The sequence below is a fragment of the Dendropsophus ebraccatus genome, chromosome 9, assembly GCF_027789765.1.
Source record: "Dendropsophus ebraccatus isolate aDenEbr1 chromosome 9, aDenEbr1.pat, whole genome shotgun sequence".
Taxonomy (NCBI): Eukaryota; Metazoa; Chordata; class Amphibia; order Anura; family Hylidae; genus Dendropsophus; species Dendropsophus ebraccatus.
The window spans coordinates 69,854,251-69,875,513 of record NC_091462.1 but is presented as its reverse complement, the minus strand read 5'-3'; the positions used below and the strand labels follow the sequence as shown (position 1 = coordinate 69,875,513).

At 41.9% G+C, this 21,263-nt stretch overlaps 1 protein-coding gene across 4 annotated transcripts in view; it reads right to left on the bottom strand.

Annotated features, from left to right (window-relative positions):
• Positions 1–21,263, bottom strand: part of HECW2 (HECT, C2 and WW domain containing E3 ubiquitin protein ligase 2) — a 271,029-nt gene that overhangs the window by 169,277 nt on the left and 80,489 nt on the right. For all 4 annotated transcript variants that reach the window (XM_069983585.1, XM_069983588.1, XM_069983587.1 and 1 more), the window contains one exon: positions 4,856–5,168. In XM_069983585.1, coding sequence (XP_069839686.1) covers positions 4,856–5,147 — 292 coding nt within the window. In that variant the 5' untranslated portion in view covers positions 5,148–5,168. The remainder of the gene's footprint in view (positions 1–4,855; positions 5,169–21,263) is intronic.

The following is a 21,263-nucleotide window of genomic DNA, read 5'->3' as shown; positions in this document are numbered from 1 at the left end:
GCTACTATGTGGGGCACTATATGGGGCATTGGATACTATGTGGGGCACTATATGGGGGCATTGGCACCAATCACACTGCTGCTATCTCCAAACTGTGACACATGATGTGTGCTGCAACGCATTATATAGTAAATGAGCTGTCAGCTTTACAGCTGACAGCTCATTCAAACAATCAGGTCCCTGCCTAAGCGCAGGGGTCTGATCGTTGAGCACCAGGAGGGAGCTGGAGCCGGGCGGGGGTGAGCAAGGAGAGGGAGAGGGAGCTGGATGGGGTTTGTGAGGGAAACAGGGAGGGAGCCAGAGCAGGAACGGGGGAGGAGCACAGGGAGGGAATGGGAGAGGGAGCCAGAGCCATATCTAGGGGGAGAGGGAGCTGCATTGGGGCAGGGGGAGCAGCACTGGGTCGGAGAGGGAGCTGGATTGTGGCGGAGGGAGGAGGCAATGTCCGCAGCCTCCTCCCGATCGCGGGAGGCAGCGGATCTCCCCCATAGACTCTGCGGTCGCAACGACCACGGCATCTATGGGGTTAACTAACCAGGGGGGAGCACGGCTCCTCTCTGGGCAGTGGCAGCAGAAGGAGGCTGTGTCACACAGCCTCCTCCCGCTGCCAGATCTAAGATAGGGACAGCGGGGAGGCAGGGAAAGCATGACGTCCAGGGACATCATGATGCAGTCTGGCACTGCTTTTCATGATGTCCCTGGACCTCATTTTGGGGAAAAGGGTTAAGGGGTTAGCAATCACCATCCCTATTGCCTCCCTAGGGAAACTATGTTACTATGTTACAGCTGGCCACAGGATTGGGCAGGTTCAACTCAAATGGCTTAGAGAAGTGGCTTAGACAACGAAATAACATTGATGCATATGGATAGAATGTACCCATCATCCATGGCTTCTCCCTTTATCAATCCCCTCCTTGGTTGAACTTGATGGACATGTGTTTTTTCTCAACCATCATCTCTGTATAGCAGATCTTTATTATGCTGTCAGTCTAGGACATTAGACCTGTAGTCTAGCCAGAATTTGCAGCAAAAAAAAAAGCCTTAGTCCCTGAGGGGCCTCGATGATAAATCTGACCTTTATATCACAGAGATCTGGCATTGTTAGCAGTTTTTCTTTGGGTATGGTGAATATTTAGTTAGAAACATAGAAGATTGTCAGCAGGAAAATACCACCTGGTCCATCTAGTCTAGTTTGAAAATTTGCTTTAACCCTTACGTCCCATACGTCCAGGGCCACCTCCAACTGTTCAGAGCGGGGCCGCGCTCTGAACCGCCGCGGTCCCGGGGGCCGCTCGTAGCCCGGGACTGCGGCTATTAGCATATGCAGCATAGATCTGTATGAGAGATCAGAGTACTTATACTAGAAGTCCCCCATGGCGGCTTCTAGCTTAAGTGGAAAAGAAAAATAAAAAGGGTTGTTATTAATAATTTATTTAATAATAAATAAATAAACATGTTTGGTATCGCCGCGTGCGTAGTCGCCCAAACTATTAATTTATCACATTCCTGATCTCGCACGGTAAATGGCACAAGGGCAAAAAAAATCCCAAAGTGCAAAATTGCACATTTTTGGTCGCATCAAATCCAGAAAATTGTAATAAAAAGCAATCAAAAAGTCGTATATGCGCAATCAAGGTACCGATAGAAAGAACACATCATGGCGCAAAAGAAGACGCCCCAGGATCATGTAGGACATTATGAAGAAGTTTCTGAGCCAGTAATACTTTACACAAGCAAATAACTCCCCTGGTGTCTGATTGGCCATTTATGAAGAAGCAGGAGTCTGAATCAGAGCTGTGGCTTACCAACTCCACAGCCCTGGTTCTCCCTTTAAGACAAGACTGGGAATACAAGCCAGGCCAGTCAATCTCCAGAAGGAGATTTTTACCCATTTGTAGAGAGCTATTTCAGGGTTATTGTCAGTACAGACCAGAGTGCTATGGTTTAGTTTATATTCCCTTTCATGCTGATTTTTTCCGAGTCCAACACTGACTTAAAAGAAAAGCTACCTCCAAATGGTGGTATCAAAGAGCTGCTTTGCATGTACATCAAGTGATTCATCTACTATGGCCGCTATTTGATCATATCCTGTACTGCTGGTTTTGTTTTTATATACAGTATTTATCATAGAATTGTTTGAACAGTTCCGTTCAGTGAGTAACACAGTACAATCGAATCTGTGGTGAAAATTAGACATTTCATAATAAAACACTAGTAAGCAGATACTACTTAGAACTGATGATTTTACATTATATCACAATAGTAGCAAAAGTGCAATCTAATAGGCCAGCAGGAAGAAATGTTTTCTCTATGGTCCCACTAGGTAAAGGAAACTTGATAATGAAAGATTAGAAGCCATCACAAGCGTTATGTAGAACTGGAGGTTGTGCCATATTTTCAACATGGAACATAGGCTCTCCCCCTTGGTCACCAAACTCATTTAATATGTCAGCATGTTCAGGAAAATATTTTTCCTCTCGTCAGAAACACTGGTGAGCCAGAACACAGCATGCAGATTCCATATTGTTAAAGGGATTGGCCACTTTATAATGAAATAGTTCAGTGTACAGTATTAGTAAGTGTACTCACTGCACTTACAGCAACTCCTTGTGTACCTCATGAAGCTAAATTAAGACTAACCTCCTCAAGGCTGGGCTGTCCTGCTCTGTGGTGAGTCTGTCCATAAGATGGCCGACATGGAGGAGCATAAGATTATGCCCCGCTCCCTAGTGTCCACCACTGAGCCTGTATATGTCTATGGAGGACACCAGGAGCGGAGCATGATCACATGCTTCTCCATGTTGACCATCTTATGGACAGACTCACCACAGAGCAGGGCAGTCCAGCCTAGAGGAGAGGAATATGATTTTAGCTCTGAGGTACACAGGGTACAGTTACTAATACTGTACACTGAACTATTTTACCAGTGGCCAACCCCCAAAAAAGGGACCCTGCAACAGCTGCCCTAGCATTAGCATTTTGGTAAATAAATGCATTATTTAGTTAAAATCAACATAACAGCATTTTATACGCTTTTAAACATAACATACACCATTTGTGTGTGCAGTAGATGCAGCCAGTCTCCAGCCACCATGTCCTGAACAACTCTGAACTAAACTAGATGGACCAGGTGGTCTTTTCTGCTGACAATCTTCTATGTTTCTAACTACATACACAAAGGAAAACTGCCAACAATGCCACATCCCTGTGATATAGAGGTCAGGCATGGGCCCAGATTTATCAACTCTCTGTCAGCGTTCACACTCCTGAATCATTGCGGCTCCAAAGGAACTACACCGCTCAGCCAGTCATTGACTGCAGCTTTGTCCCGCCTCAGTCACTGGCTGAGTGGGAATTTCCAATCACAGGATCGGGAGCCCGACGCTGCACTGTAGGGGCATGAGGACAGGCTTTATTATGATCCATATAAAAACTATTAGGCTGGAAAAAGACTAAAAATCCACCTGCACTGGGTGAGTGGTTCTGTCCAACCACACTGGAAAATACAAACAAAAAAGAACATACACTCTACTAGAGAGTACAATGTGATCCCATTGTACTCTCTGGTAGAGTGTGTGTTCTTTTTTGTTTATTATTATCTCACCATCCCCTGTCCCCCTGGATTTTTCACTGTTGCCCATTAAACCTCTTTATTTCCTCTCTCTCCCTTTTAAAAGATTTTTTTAAAGCTGGACTTGGAGATGTTTTCCGACTCTACCTCCGACTTTGAATCCAGCCAAATCTAGCTCCGACTCTGAAGCCCTGATTTTAAGTGTTTCTTATATGCGCTATACAGAATAAAAGTTTGTCATTTTTGTAATCATCTAAATACAGGTATAGAGGACAAATGGATATATCATTCTGCAATTGATAGAGGTACAGTATAATTGTGTTTGGTGGACTGTATATTACAGAGAATGCATCAGCTCTTATTTAAGCATCAACAGGATCTCTGTGGATACAGTAGGCATTGGGGGCATCATCAAAATTATCTGCAACAAAGCTGAGTGTATTTCTGGGCAACATGTTTAACAATTATGTATTGTGCGAGATGTCAACTAAATGATGTCAACTTCTCCAATAAAATGCATATATATAAGAATAGAATAGAATAAGTAGACTTCCTGCCATAAGCTTAATGGATTTCAGTCACAATGACATTGCCTTAGGTAAAACAGAAATATAAAAATTGGCTAATAACAATGATTTTTATTTAGAAGATTTACTATGTAACAACGAAGCTGCACTCAAAATGATGCCCGATTTCTTTTAGCTGACTGCACGGAGGTAAATATGAGACCTCCGTGCAGACAGGGAAAATGATTGGGACGTGTGAATGTGGCCGTAATGTCGGTCAGCAGTGCAATCACCCAAGCCGGTCCTCACGCTCTATGATGCAAGCTCTGCTCCTGAGCTCACTTCATAGAGCTCCTACGCATTATGACATACCTGCTTGCTATGATGAGGGAACTCACGGCTTTTCATGGGGTCATCAGAAACCCTTTCATCAAGGGGTTAAAGGGAATGTGTCATCAGAACCATACTGAGTCACAATAGGATTAGAGGGGTTGACAGACCTGAACAACTAACCTTTATCCCTTGACAGAAACCTATTACATGGGGGTCTCACTGTGGACCTCTGTGTATTGTCTTTTTTTAGAAATTATTATAGATTAGAATCAGTGGGTGTGAACCAAATTAAACAAAACATCTTTCTGAAAGAATTTTCGTCTTAAACTAACAGAGGCTCCACCTATTAAGGACTTATAGAGCCATCAACTAGGCGACAACAACTGTATTCTTTGACAATTATTATTTTCACACTGTAAAGAATCAAATAAACGTTAACACTTACCAATGTGATAAAGCCCAATCCAATCAGTGGGATCTACTTCTTCTTTTATATCCCAGAAGATGATAAGTTCCTGAGAGTGCCCCAGTACATATTCATACATACTGGCAGTCAAGCTGGATCGACTGTCAGAAGTCACCAAGTCAGTGTCACTGTTGGCCCTCTGAAAGTTCAAATTCTCGGCCATTGTATTTTGTGATGCAAAACTTTGAAGATTCTCTGGACTTAAAGTATGTCGTAGCTGAGGGTTACGCCTTCGAACAAAAAGTAGATCTCGAGCAGAGCTGGCCATCATATAAAGCTAACTCTCAGGGGTCTGTAAAGTCAAATCACAAACAAAGTATTATTAACGTCATGTTAGCTACTATTCTTCTAATACATCTTAAGCATAAGATATGAACTATAAAATTCTGTATTTACAAGTACAAACTGTGGCATGCTCAATTGAATGACATGGGAAATGGCACAAATAACACAAGGCCAGAGGGGGAGAAAGATCTCAGTGTGGTAAATCAATATAAAATTTTGCAGCACTTATAATTTCCAATTTTATATTGTTTTACCACACTGAGATCTTTCTCCCCCTCTGGCCTTGTGTTATTTTTGCCATTTCCCATGAAATTCCCTAATTTTTATCAATTTTTGTAAATCATGTATATGTAAATAAAGGACTTTGTTATATTTCTAAATAATTGTGCAATTCTTTCGGTTTTCTATATGGTTTTGTTGCACTGTATGTCGATTTAGGGGTTGTCAATTGAATGACATAACAGAGGCATTCTCTGTACATTCGGCGTGCTTTATGCATGAACCATAACGTCTCCATACACCTTCAATAACTCACATCATTCAGTCATGAGTTATCTTTCTTATCCTTCACATATACAGTAACATAGGTCCTTCCCAAACACAGGAGTTATCCTGTGTTCTCTGTGGTATGGGTTAAGCTGCAGAAAGCTCTGGCTGCGGTTTATCTCTCCCGGTTTATCTCTCCCGGGAACAAAGGGGTCACGCAGGTGAATTTTCCATAACGCCTGACCTCTATCTCCACCGACATCATTCATGTCGGTGGACAACCAGGAGAGCCTTTGAAGATGCTACTGCATTGCAAGAATTTGATACCCTTCATCCACACCCATTGAAGACATATATTTCATTAAGTTTAGAAAATACTGTATATTACAGAATATATGATGAACAAAAATTTCCCTGCAGCTTATTGCCTGCAATAAGAGTGGCCCCACAGCGGTCAGGCAGAGTGGAGGCAGTGTCTGGCCAACAGCCTATCTCCACCTCATAGCCTGCCTCTGCCTGCAATGCACCGAGTATATTACACTGTGGACTGACTGCTGCTTTCCTGCCTGAACCTGTCAATGATCTAACACCAACTCAAGCACCATGCACCTGCCAATACTCGAATCATGGCCAAATACAGGTTCCGCTTACAGCTTACCTCAACCTTGTGGCATGATTAACTTACTGATCCTCCTGTCAGCAGCCTTCTCTTTCTGCTACAATAAATCAGTTGCTGCTCCCCAAACTGCATCTGCTGATAAAGGATCTGATGGAAGCTACTTCCTCCTCTCCCCGACTAATAACTGCAACAAAGGCCCACAGTAGAAAATTGCATGGATTACTATGTAACCTTGTAACTATGCCTGTGCTGTGGCCTACATTTCCAGTAAGACAGGGAAGAGCCTCTGCACCTCAGTGGGGCTCATCACATACCTGACAGGGTCTCCCTCCCACACAGTGTCCCCAGCCTGCAGTGCTGGGGTGGGTGAGACCTTCAACCTGCTCTATTGTACCATGCCACATAATAATCCGTTTTTCTGTTGTCCAGTAAGATGCAACTTATAGCATAAAAACATGTCAGTAAATAGAACTAAAAACACTGTTTAGATCTGTAAAATCAGATCTGCAATTCCATCCTGTATCTACAAACTGCTTCTGTTTTTCAGGTTTATGCACTTACTATACATTATACTCCACATGATGATTGCTATATTGTACAATAACTTATAATATGACATATTCAGACTTTTTTAAATGTTTGTTTCATTTGTTTTACATGTTGTTCAGAATTTTAAAAAATCATTATTTGGGGGGGGGGGGGGGGGGGGGGGGGTGGAGCCAGTTGTCTGAATTTCAATGATTTCTTAAAGGGAAAAATAGCTTTGGTTTAAGAGTGATTTGGATTGGTTGTACGTGGCAAGTTTAGCACTGGTGAGGCTTTACATACAGTACCGCACTGTATAACACTGCTGGAGTGCATACACAGTACACTACTAGTACAGTCAGTGCACCACCTTCTCCCATACTTTACAGTGCTGGGGTGGGGGTGCACGGATGAGGGAAGAGTTGGTGCACTACTGTATTATAATTGCTGGTTTTGTCGAAAATTTCTTGTTTATAATGTTCTAGACAGTCAAGTACTGTTCTGTGCTGTACTGAAGTGATTATACTGGGCGATTTTAATGTAATAAATAAGTATTGTAGGTAATTATTGGTGGGTGCTGGAACCAATTAAACACATTTACATTATTTCCTATGGGAAGACACTGCTCAGTTCTCAAACTGCCTTCTTGAACCAATTAAGTTTGAGAACAGAGGTACCACTGTATATTTATGAGAAACATTTATAAAATTCATATTAAAACCTAAATTATAAAATTTCAAAGACTTTTTAAAAGCTGGAGTCTGAGTCGTTACATTTTTTCCGACCCCAACTCTAGCCAAAACTAGTTCCCGACTCCACAACTCTGACTCCATGACCCTGAGGAAGACAGTAGCTAAATCATGTTGTGCCAGCTGCTGCCTATTAAGATCAAATCTAAAAAGTGCATACACTTTCCTCTGCAGTTCTCAAAAGCAAAAGTGGAGACGTAGCCCCGTGTGTGTTTTGCAGGTTAACAGCCCAGCTCTGGTCCTGTCCCTGAAATAGAGAAGGGAAGTAGCTGTGCACCATGAAAAGGACTCTCTGGGGCTTAATAACAGTAGTGAACTAAAATCCTTATCATCAATATTTTGAAATGACAGGTATGCTTTAAAAGGCACTTCAGCCTTGTACCTTCCCAACATCTGGAGAGTGTAAACAGCTCTTCTGTTCCCCCTGCTTATTGGTGGCTCTGTTAGTTTGGCATGCCGTTGCTTCAGGTTACTGTTGCAACCCAGCTTGACTAGCCAAATCACACTGGGGTTTGTGAATGGACCAGAAGTAACTTTCCTAATGTAAGTCTGTGAGGGTCTTATAGACTTAAATAGGGAAAAATTTATTCTGGAGTCAGTGCTGTGTGATCTAGGGCTGCAGTGGGGACCGGAACAAGGAGCAGAACACAGGAACAGAGCAGCCAATAGGGAGGGTAACATTGTATTATCCTCTCCTTTAAAGGGGTAGTCGCATCTCAAGTAATATAATTAAAGGGGAACACTACATAAGAAAAATTAGTTTTCTGTTAAAAGTTATATAGATGTGTCTATACAATGTATTACTATACCTGTACAGTTCTGCCACACTGGTAGCTGATCCCAATCCCCTGAGTGATTCACCATCTCTGACCGGCCAGAAGCAGGTGCAGCAAGGACTGTGGGCTGTGATGAAGAGCTAAGGAAAAGCAGAGCATTCTCAAACCAGTACTGTATTCTGGGAACTGCTCATCCAGGAAGTACAGAAGCACAACACAGAACAAAAACCCCCAAAGCAAATGGCTTATTGGTAGTTTCAAAACTGGGACAGATATGTAAGTAATGCGTTATGCTTCTGCAAAAGTTTAATTTTTTTAACCTCTACCTGGAGTTCCCCTTTAAACTCATAGGATTTGTCAAGTTATATACATTTTTATCAAACTTGCCTCCTTCTCCTGACGTGTCTAGGTACAGACCATCACTCTGCTCTAAAAACAGTAGCCTGGCTGGTGTACATAGGAGGAAGTTTGCTAAATGAATATATTTGCAAAAATATTTAACTTGACAAACCTAACAAGTGCAACAATGTTGGCTGTAATGAGAATACCCTGAAAGTCCCATTTTTTTAAAGGGGTATTCCACTTAAACATTACGTTTGATATGTTGCTGCCCATGGTAAGACTTATACCATACTTGTTATTATCTGTTCACTCACCTTTACCCAGTTTAGAACTGCTGCTTTCTGTTGAAGACACAAAAATCTGTCTGTGAGCCCTTCTCTCTGTCTCGTCCTTCTTCCCCCCTCCCTTCTGAGACAGCTGATATAACAGGTCCATTGTAACTTACACACAGTGAAAAAATATATGACCAGAAATTGTCTTCAATTGTACCCTTTAATTCACCAGGAAAATATACAAAGTGGCTTTCAATGGTAAGTATATAAAAATAGTATCAAGGTCATGTTCAACCATTGTTAAATCTGCCAGGATTCAGGCTAAATCCTGACAGAATTAACTTACACTTGGAGTGTATGGGGTATCATATACCTTGTTTATTTGTATAGAATAAATAATACATTTGCTGAAACTTCCAAATGCCATGTTATGTTCATAATCTGCACATGATCTGCATGGAAAAACTGGATTTGCAGATGCATAACAGAAACCAAAATTCTGCTTTGGATATCTGCAATGGAGTCCTCATCAGAGACCACAGAGGACACTACTGCTATGTGAACACTCTTGTCTTACTTGCTTCCTCTCAATCCTCTAGAACACTTTGTATTAAACATTTATAATAAATATTTAGCTACTCGTTGTTGCCAAGCTTCTTACAGTGATGCTTGCTCTGCATCTTCAAGCAGGCTGTGTACTCTCATACTCAGAATAATCCCTCCTCAATTGTTTTAGAATGGATGAAAAGCATGCATAACGCATATGCCTAAGGTACCTTCAGTTGTGGGAAGTATCAGACAAAACATTTATAGAAAAGCAAAATTTTAAAGCACTTACTGAATTTGTTTACTCATACTTTCCCAAGAAGCACTACAATTTCTTTACACAATGTCTCCCGAATACAGCAGCACACCATGTGATCATATACTGCTGTCAGGACACACAGCAAGGCTATGAAGGGGAGGTGAACCATTGTTAGTTTGTGCCAGTATTAAATGGAGCCCAGAGCATAGGCTTGTTAATAGCAATGGAGAGGTCAAAACACAGTGTAGGGTCCATCCCGGGCATGAGGTCACCATATCACTGGTGGAATGGTTGACACTATTTGCAAACGGTACACCAAGAGCCTCATTATTTTTTTAGAAATTTTTTTTAGCAGCTGGGGTGGGTGGGGGTGGTGGCTTTTAGTAAGTTTCATATCTGTTGCTTGTGTCTGTGTCCTGCCAATAACAGTGAGCTATAGCATTTTTTGTGTTTTTTGTGAGCCATTGTTAGTGCAGATTTTGCTGGAATGGTTTTAGGACGCCCACTAGGTGTTTCTCTAGTTGTCAGGGGATTTCTGTCTCTAGTAACAGAAAGACACAAAACAAAACACAAGAGGTGTGGAAAAGGCTTTAAGTATACTGAAGTTTCTGTGTTTTTTAACTTACCATTACAAAGGCTCAGACCCATAGGATTTAAAGTGTCAGTGTCGTTATATCTTTCAAAATCTAAAATTAACAATAGATGTGACATAAAGCAAGTTTGCAATTTACATTCAGTATTTTTTTTTTTGTTATCATGGAAAACACGGCACTTCCTCTTTTCTGCCTCTTTTTTTTTTTCTAAAAAAAAAAAACAAGAAAAAAAAAACAAAGTTAGGAAGTCCTGTGTATCCCAGGCCATCTGAGCGCTCACAGAGAGAAGGCAGTCATGTGACTGATGGACACATTGAGCCGTGACTCTCTGTACTGGCCAGAATTCCTGCGTTTAGTCTGTTTTTTTCAACCAGCACAAGTCAGAAAATCTGCCTTCAGGAGACTGGATCTGGAATTCTGGAAGGTTCCGCTTTGTTTCACAGCATTATAACAAAACAAAAAAAAAATGAATGTATGTTGCAAACTTGCTTTATTTCGTATCTACTGTTCATTTACATTTTGAAAGTTATAACCATAGTGACACTTTAACCCCTAGACGACTTAGGACGTAACTGTACCCCCTGGCCGCCTGTAACCTGACCACCTTAGGTGTATAGGTGCGTCCGGGTTATGAAGCACGCTCCGGAGTGGAGCGCACTTCATAGCAGGTACAGGCTGGCAGCATTCAGTAGCTGGGCCCTCACAGTTAATGACAAGCTGCAGCGATATATATTAGGGCTGGGCGGTATACCGTGAAAATACCGATACCGTCCATGGCGTCGGTTAACCGACCTCAACTCTGCCAGGACGGTATCTGCGGTATTTCACAGTTTTGTGCGCTGTATGTGCAGATGCAGGGATGTCGGCGTGTCAGAGCCAGGCAGGATGTGGCTGCAGCTGATCGAATGAGAGGAGTCTTATCCGAGGCCCGAGACAGAAGGGGGATCACTGAGCACTGACACTATAGCCCAGGGATCTGGCTTATCTCCCTCCCGGGCCCCAAGATGCGGACACTGAGCCGGTGGAGCCCCGCGGCCGAGTGCAGCCTCGGAGTGTCTAGTGTCCTGCACTCCCCGGGCAGTGAACGAGGCACAGAGCAGAGGTTTGCAGGCTGAGGACCGGACTGCTGCTCGGGTGACAGCGCTGCCCCATCCCCCTCCTGTCACTGCCGGACCCGTCCTATCAAACAGGGAAATTGCCCGGGGCCCCCCTTCTATCCCCCATCCGTGTGACTGAGGAGCAGCAGCCTTCAGGAGGTAAACTTACTACTGTGCTGCCGTCCACACAGCCCTCCCCCGTCACTCCTAGCCGGCACCGGTCTTCAGGAGGCACACTCTGCCGGGTTGTAGATCCTCCCATTGTGTCCAGGGAAAGGGACAGTGTCTGTGTAGCAGCATGTTAGTGCACGGAGGAGCCGCTTTCTTGTTTAGTTTCCCTGACGTGCTCTGTCTCTTATCACTGACACCTGACACCAGAGGCGAAAGGAGAGAGCGGTTTCTTCATCTACACTCAGGCTCTGGCTTTCCCTGGAATAGCAGAGCTGTCTCAGTTCCTAGTCACCACATGTAACACTGGATGTCCCTGGAATAGCAGAGTTGTCTCAGTTCATCTAGCTCTAGCTATCCCTTCAGTTCCTAGTCACCACATGTAACTGGCTGGAAGAAAGGGAGACAAGTCTCTGTATATACACACACATGAGGAAGGGGGGCAGTCTCCCTTCCTCCTGTGTGTATATATAGAGACTTGTCCCTTCCTGTGTGTATGTAGCTGTATAACTCTGCTAAGACCCCTAATAATGACAAATAATAGTCACAATAGACTAAATACACAGCCTTGAGTTGCTGCTCAGTAAGTTACTGGTTTTTTTTTTAATACTTTTTAGGGTACAAACACCCACACCGTATACGCAGCGTATTTACTGCTACGATATGCAGCAGATTTGATACTGTGTTCAGTTATTTAGATCTAATCTGCTGCGTATTTGCGGCGTATCGCAGCAGTAAATACGCAGCATATATGCCGTGTGTGTTTGTATCCTTAGAAAGAAAATATCCCCAATTTGGCACATACAAGTGGGTGTGGCTTGCAAAAAGAGGGTGTGGCTTACAAAGTGGCGTGTCATAGTTATCGTTCAATTATCGTTATCGCAGCTACATGTGCGATAAACCGCGATATTGATTTAAGCCAATATCGCCCAGCCCTAATATATATACAAAAATGTTTTTAAAAATACCCCAAAGCTCCTCCCCCAATGAAAAATTAAAATCACCCCCATCCCTTAGTATAAATAAAACAAAAATAAACATTATATATTGTAGCGTATAGCGTATACTATATACTCTAGCGTATATACAGTATATTATATACTGTAGGTTTCATTAAAATAAATAAATAAATAAATAAAAAACACAGAAAATCTGTATATGATTGTGTTCGGACTGACCTATAGAATAATGGTATCATGTCACTTAAACTGTATAGTGCATTAGGTAGACACAGGAACCCCCCAAAAGTTACCATATTGCATTCTTTTTTCCAATTTCACCAATTTATATTTTCATAAATAATATTTTGGGGAATACGTCATACATGTTATGGTAGAATGAAGACGCCATTACAAAACAAGCCCTTACATGGCCCTCTAGAAAGAAAAAAAGAAAGGGCTAAAGCTCTTAGGCCGGGTTCACACTGAGCAAAACTAGCGGAATTCCGTTAGCCTCCCTCTCATAATGGGAGTGTATGAGGGGCGCGCTCCTGCTCTGTCCGTGCTGAAGAATTAACATGTTCATTCTTCAGCGTGGAGAGATGCTGTGAGAACAGCAGTGCGCGCCTCCCATAGACTCACATTATGAGAGGGAGGTAAACGGCATTCCACGACGGAATTCCGCTAGTTTTGCCCAGTGTGAACCCGGCCTTAGAAGGGGAGGAGGAAAAAACAAAATTGCAAAAATGTTAATTGTCACGATCCACTGGGTCATTTTGGGCTTGGTCCTCAAAGGGAATCTGTCAGCTGCAATTCACATTCCAAACTGCTGACACTGAAGCTGTTAGAGACAAATAGTACTATTCATATATCTGTTTGTGCTTCCAGAACATAGAAAATGCTTTAATTATATAGTAAGAATAGTCAAAAGGTGTTCCTTAGCTCCTGAAGTGCAACAAGCTGTAACATCTCCCCCCCCCCCCCCCTTCAATACCAGACCATGCTTGGGATTCCAATCAAAACGTTTGACATGTCTCTATGACCAGTCAAAAGTTTTATATGGTGACAGTGACACTTTAAGAGCACAGAAACAATAAAAATGGCTACGAGGGTGTATGTAACCTGTAACAAATCTATTTGTTGCATAGCTTTCACCCAAGTGAACCAATTTTACAGAAACGCATGCTTAAAGGACAACTCCGGTGGGACCCCCCCCCCCAAAAAAAAAAAACACAGACACACACAGACACCATACTCACCATCCCTCCGGTGACGATCGCCACTCCATTCGCCCGCCGTCCGCCTCACCGTCACCTGCGTCCGCCGTCCAGCGATGTCTCTTGCTTCCGGGTCCATGAGAGAGAAAAGGCTGCCAGTGCGCTTGCGCACCGGCAGCCTTTTCATTGGCTGGAGCGCATCACATGGCTTCCAGCAAGCTCAGCCAATCAGGGCTGAGCAAGCTGGAAGCCATGTGATGCGCTCCAGCCAATGAAAAGGCTGCTGGTGCGCATGTGCACCAGCAGCCTTTTCTCTCCCATTCACTCTCAATGAAGACGCCGAAGACGAAGAAGACCCGGACCGCCCCCCAGCTCTGACGTCACCCGACACCAGAGAAGAGGACCGTGACGACCGTAATAGGTAATGTATACATTCTTTAACTTCCGGGGTGGGGGGTCGGGGGTCGGAAAGTGGGCCAGACCGGGTATTTAACCACATTACAAAGTTATATAACTTTGTAATGTGTGTTAAATAAGCCAAAAAAAAATTTCGCCGGAGTTGTCCTTTAACACTTTCTGTTCTGTTACTTTTATGGAGTGCATAGTCTAGTTCTGTGTATGAGCTGTCAATTTTAGAAGGGTATATTTGTTGTACCAGTAGTACAACAAAGTCAGTAGTGATTAATACTGGTATATGGACTCCTAGACTCAGATATTCTTGTCCTAAAGTCTCCACAGACTATTAATTACAGTATATTTTGATGAACGTGAAGAGGCTTAATTTCTCATGTTCATTTATCTTGTAACAAAGCCAAATTTCAGAATGTAATTCCATGTAAGCAGCTTAGCGGTATTAAGTAAGTATTTCAGAACAGCATATGATCATTTAAAAATGTAATATGTAATTTTATGTGTCTACAATGTTGGAAATAAAGACCTATCCCTGGTGTACCCGTATTTCACCCTAAATCTAATTTCTTTTCAGTGCTATTCTCAAAGTAACTTATGGTTTTAGGTATTGCGGCTGTACTCTTGAAAGATGCAGAGCTCCTGCTGCTTACCATGCAGTATAAATTTAGAAGGATACTAATCCTAAAGTCAATCTAATCTAATGTTCGCTAAAAGCAGTAATTTTAGGATGGGCACAGACTGTCTGTAGTCCTCTTCGTTACTGTCAGAAAATTCACCAAATGTCTGTCCAATCATCCCTATACCAATCAAATATCCATATAATTGTACATTACATTATGTACAAGATGCTAATTTTAAGCAAGCTGCATAGCGATTTTTGCTGACACCTTTTTTCCTAAGCATAAACGAGCATGCTCTCCCCCCCTCTCCCCAGAAACTTAGGGGTACTTCAGCAAACAATTTGTTGTTTTTTTGTTTGTTTTTTTTAAACAAGTGGTGGCAGAAGGTTATTCAGATTTATAAATTACTTTTATATAAAAATCTCCAGTCTTCCAGTACTTATCAACTGCTAAAGCCCTATAGAAAGCAGTGTATTATTTTCAGTCTGACATATGTCTCTCTGCTGCCACCACTGTCCGTGACAGGAACCGTGGAAAGCAGGAGAGGCTTTCTATAGGGATTCACTACTGCTCTGGACAGTTCCTGTCATGAACAGAGGTGGCAGCACAAAACACTGAGTCATACTTGAAAGAAATCACCGTTTCCCGCAGGGCATACTACTGGAAGATTTTTAAATAGAAGTACTTCACAAATCTGTATAACTTTCTGGCAGCAGTTTTTTTGCCATAGTACCTCTTTAAACTCATAATCTATTTCAAGTCATAGTTGGAATAGATTATCAAGTTTGTTGCTCAGTGTATACTATTATATTTATGTGATTTTATCCATTAAATATTTGGTTAGCACAGTGAATCTCTATGTACAGTGTAGCATATAGTATCTTGAGATAGACATAAGTGTGAATTCATTCAATTCACTATTGTTCTTGGCCTAATGTTTATGTAGACTCCTTATGTTAGCTACCGGTCACCTAGATGTTTTATGACTGTTTGTGAGAGTCTTCGTATTCTCCAATAATGACAACATGATGCTGATCTACGCTTGCCCAAAGTACAGGGGGCTAAGGGCCTTGCTGGAGTTTTGTCCAACCTTAAAGAGTCACTGTCGTATTTTTTATTTTTTTGCAGAAATCAATAGTCCAGGCGATTTTAAGAAACTTTGTAATTGGGTTTATTAGCCAAATCTGCCATTATCTGCATGTAAAAAGCCTTTTCCCAGGTCCCCCCCCCTCCTTCCTCTTTTTCATCCACTCTGAAAAATCTGAAAATTGTGACTTGTTGCAGGAGTCGTACCCTGTCTGTTCTAGGGAGAGGGGAGGGGGGAGGAGGAAGGAGGGAGTTAGCCGGCAGCAGAAAGCAGATAACAGAGGATTACAGGCACAGAGCTGGGTGACAGCTGTAATCTGAGCTCAGACAGGTCACTGGTGACTGTCACAGAAGATATCCCGTGAGGGATTTGTAGATTAACTCTTTGTTGTCCTGTTTTGGTCTTTTCTTTAGCTCTCTCCATAGGAGAACAATGAAGACAGGGGGGAGAGCTTCAAACTGCTTTTTCATGATAAAAATGCATTTTTCGGATAATAAACCCAATTACAAAGTTTCCTAAAATCGCCTGGACTATTGATTTCTGCAAAAAAAAAATTCACGACAGTGACACTTTAAGGCCCTATTACACAAAGTGATTATCATCCCTATTCGGCCAATACTGACCGATATGGGCGATAATCGTCTCGTGTAATAGAAGACTACGATCAGCTGACATGCATGAAAAATAAACGCTCACGATAGCAGCCATATGCTGCCATTGCACTGCCGCTATCTTCTATGAGCTGCCCGGACGATCTAGCAATCACCCGGGCAGCCCCACCGGCTCTTACCTGTCAGGCCAGCGCTCATTTGCTCCATCTCGTCGCCCAGTGTAATAGGGGATTTAGTGTATAGATGCATGACACTCAGGGGACTATAAAAGCTAATGCATACAAGCAGAAGGGGCATTTTGGTGGAACAACAAAAGAAGATGGTTTGTAACGTCATCTCTCCCAGGTGCCCAGAAGAACAGGCAAAATCCTAACCTGGGATATACAGTACAAGTTTATTGTACTGTATCTGACTTATATATATATATATATTTTTTTTTTTTGCTTTTAATACTTAAAGTGTCACAGTTGCTTTATATCACATTTACTGTTGATTTAGATTTTGAAAGTTATAACGACAGTAACACTTTAAGTAAACTTTATTCACTTCTTGTTGTGTGTGGACATATTTATTCCCGCATCTTAAAATCTACAATAAAATACACAGGCAGTGAAGGAGATGCGCCAAATTTTTTAAGGTGCTTAATAAATCTGGCACAAACAGGATCTGTCCCTCCATTTTGTAAGCTTAAAGGGGTACTCTGGGCTGGGGGGGGCTTATTGGCTATGACCGGGGAGGAGGTGAATGAGGGCAACAATGTCACCTTTACCTCCCCGTTTCCAGCGCTGGGTCCCGGATAGCGTCGCACCAGTCCACGCTGCCCGGCCATTTCCTGGTCTCTGACGCGGGCTTGTGACGTGACGTTTCAAGTCCACTCAGCGAGTCAGTGACAGAGGCGGGATCCCACCTCTGCCACTGACTGGCTGAGCGGACTTAAAACGTCACGTCTCAAGTCCCTGCAGAGACCAGGAAGCGGCCAGGCAGCGCGGACCGAAGCGTCGCGATGGGAGGTAAGGGGATGTAAATGTCCTCATTCACCTCCTCCCCGGTCATAGCCGAAAAAGCCCGCCAGCCCGGAGTACCCCTTTAAATGATTAATTTTTTACTAAGTAGATAAACATGCAGTGTAAAGGGATACACTGGGCAGAATTCATTTATTTCACCAGAGCACATTAAGATATAAAAACTGAGCTGTGACTGGTTGCTGTGGGCAAATTCTGACAGTTTTGGTGTTAAGCTGGTTGATAAATCTGGGCCATAAAATTCTATGCAATTTTCTGGACTGCAGCTGTCATCTGAATATTCTTAATTAATTTTCGTATGCACTTCCTTTTTTTAATCACTTTAATTTTTAGCCCTTTCTAATTTTAGTTTGTTTTATCATCAGGATAATTGTACAGCCTGTGAAATACAATAAATTGCCAAAAAGAATGTCATGGCTTATTAAATACGGTTTACGGCTATGTTCACACTACATATATTTCAGTCAGTATTGTGGTCCTCATATTGCAACCAAAACCAGGAGTGGATTAAAAACACAGAAAGGATCTGTTCACACAATGTTGCAATTGAGTGGATGGCCGCCATTTAATGGCAAATATTTGCTGTTATTTTAAAACAACGGCTGTTATATAGAAATAATGGAAGTTATTTACTGTTATATGGCGGCCATCCACTCAATTTCTACATTGTGTGAACAGATCCTTTCTGTGTTTTTAATCAACTCCTGGTTTTGGTTGCAATACTGTCTGAAATATACTGACTGAAATATACGTAGTGTGAACGCAGCCTACTGGTGTAAGAAAATTTTAAGCTTGCCTTTCAAAATGCGTTCTGGTAAAATATACAGTAGACAAGTGAGTGAGGGAGAGGAGGAGGCAGAGAGTATGTTTAGCTTATCTAAATACTGTACGTAGCCATCGCTTCAGCTAGTACATTGTTTGTAGGTGGGCGCTGGATAACTACAGAGTAGTTCCCACTGAAATAAAGGAGCGCTGCTCTGCTGTTACCCAGCACCGACATTACAAATAATGTATGGAGCCAAGGCTTCCATCTTCTATATGCTGCTTGTTTACAGCACCGTGGCAGTGCTGATCAGCTGATAGGTGGGGTGTTGGGTGTTAGCACTCTGTCGATAAACTATTGATAGTCTTTCCTGTGGACAGGCCATCAATAGTCTTTGGCTGGAAGACTGGAAAATGCATTATTTTCATGTATTGAATTACATCCGGGTAAAAAACACGTTTGTAAAGATTTAAGACTTCCCTACACATGCCTTGGATTCAGATCGCTTTTGTTTGTTTTTTAACCCCTTTATGGACCCCATGACGTTCCGATACATCATGGGAGCCTGTCACTTAAGGACCAATGACATGTGGGTACGCCAGTGGGTCCGGCGACACTATGAAGTGAGCTTAAGAGCTGAACTCCTTTGCGTGGTGATCAGCTGCTATCAGCAGCCCGATCTTCACTGTTAATGATGGGCCACCGCGATCACACAGCCGCCCGACATTAACCCCTGCAGATTAAGCGTCACTTAAGGGCCCTTTTACACAGAAAGATTATCTGACAAAGATTTGAAGCCAAAACCAGGAACAGACTATAAACAGATATTAGGTCATACAGGAAAGCCTGAGATTTCTTCTCTTTTCAAATCCAGTCCTGGCTTTGGCTTTAAATCTTTGGCAGATAATCTGTCAGATAATCTTTCTGTGTAAAAGGGCCCTTAGACAGTGACAGGAGCTGTACAACTTTAGGTTATGGTCACAATACTTATTTAGGCCACATTTACATAACGCATATTTTCATTAAACAACAGCCATTGTTGCAGGTTTGCAACAACAGCCGTTATTTAATGCCAGCAGCCAATCGCTTTACTATGGAATCCAATCCCGAGTGTATACACCTCAGCTGGGGTTTGATGCAGCCTCACAAAAAAAAAAAACTGACAAGTCAATTTTATGCAGCCGCTATTGATTGAATAGTAGCCGAACAAAATTGACTGTGCAGACAATGTAAAGACTCAACATTGTCGGCAATGGCTAATTGGAATGGGGGCAAACCTGAATGTGCAGTATCTGCCAGGTTAAACAAAACAGAGGCCATTCTATGACACAGCTGTGTCACAGAACAACCACTGTCCTACAAAGTGTGAACATGGCCTTATAGTGTTCAGACAAAGTCCTACAGTCCTACAGAGAAGAACATAGGAATAATGGCTGGAAAAAAAAACAAAAACAAAAAAACACTATAGCCTGAGCATTCTACATGTTTAAAAAAAAATGCCACAAATCAAAGTGCACAGTATCTAGTACAACAAATAAATGTATCATCAATTTTTTGTTAAAAAAATATGTTCTCTCTAAATGATGCCTCTATATGGCTCCTCCCCTTACCATATAAATTTTTATGGGTCAAATGGAAAGAACAGTCACACGACAACACTATTACATGAAAAGGGGAGACACATACATAATAATATGTAGCTGCAAATTCTACCTGCAGCCTTTCCAAGGGATAAGGTAATAAGTAACAAAGGAATATATTTTTGTCTTTGTTTAGGTAAAATAGAATTAACTGACTAAAATATATAGTAAAATCATCACTAAGGTCAAATAAAAGTAACATACACTTGTGCAAACCCTTTCAATTTTATTTTATATTCAAAACCTCGTTTAAATGTAGAATTCTGTGGAGCTAATGTAAAGGCACACCAGCCTCTGGTATTCTTTAAAATGGAAACTAGGACACCAATGTGATATGAGATATTTTTAGACATTTCAAAATTCAACGTAAAAATCGCTTTGTATTTCTTGTCTTTGATAGGAAGACAAAAAAATGATATACAGGTTTTGTCAATTATGAACAAAGCCTTATTTCCTGTTTTTGCTTTCTTTGTAGCATATTTTTAATTTAAATAAAACCTTTGTTTCTTGTTCACTATCTGATATAAATATACAGTAATATCATCCACATATCAAAGATAGTTGCCCTACTAATCCTAAATTCTTGTCCATTCTAGTACAACTTCTCTCAAAAGCAAGGACCAGCACTGAACAAAGTGTGGCCCTTAGCAAAACAAACTGCTTCCAAACCCCCCTGAAATATAGTTTTTAGCTTAAGTTTTCTTCTTCCTCCTATTCTAAGACCCATTACATTATTATTTCCCTGACAGAGTTGTATGAGGGTTATTTCTTGCAAGTTGTACGTTGTACTCTTGTTACTGACATTCTTTATTATACAGTGGTGCCTTGGATTACGAGCATAATTCGTTCTGTGCAAATGTGCTTGTAATCCAAATCCACTCTTAAACCAAAGAAAATTTTCCCATAAGAAATCATTGAAATGCCGACAATTGGTTTCACATCCCCAAAATAATAATTTTTTTTTCTGAACAACATGTAAAACAAATTAAACAAATATTTACAAAGAGCTGAATTTGTCATATTTTAAGTTACTGTACAGTATAGCAATCAGCATGTGGAGTATAATATAGTAAGGGAATAAAACCTGAAAAAAACAGCAGCAGTTTATTGATATCAGGAAGTGAGAATCACAGAGCTGTGCAGGAGGACAGTGACAGAAACTTTTCTATACATCAGTGTGAATGGCTGAGTGTAAGTGCAGGCACATTATAGTAGCAGTGTGTATAGCTGAGTGTGAGTGCAGGCACATTATAGCAGGAAAAAATGGAGTGCAGTCAGCTCACCTCAATGCTTGTATGGTGGTCACAGTCCATTTAGGGAGGGTGCACGGTTCCAGCGATAGCCAGTCGCGAGGTACATGG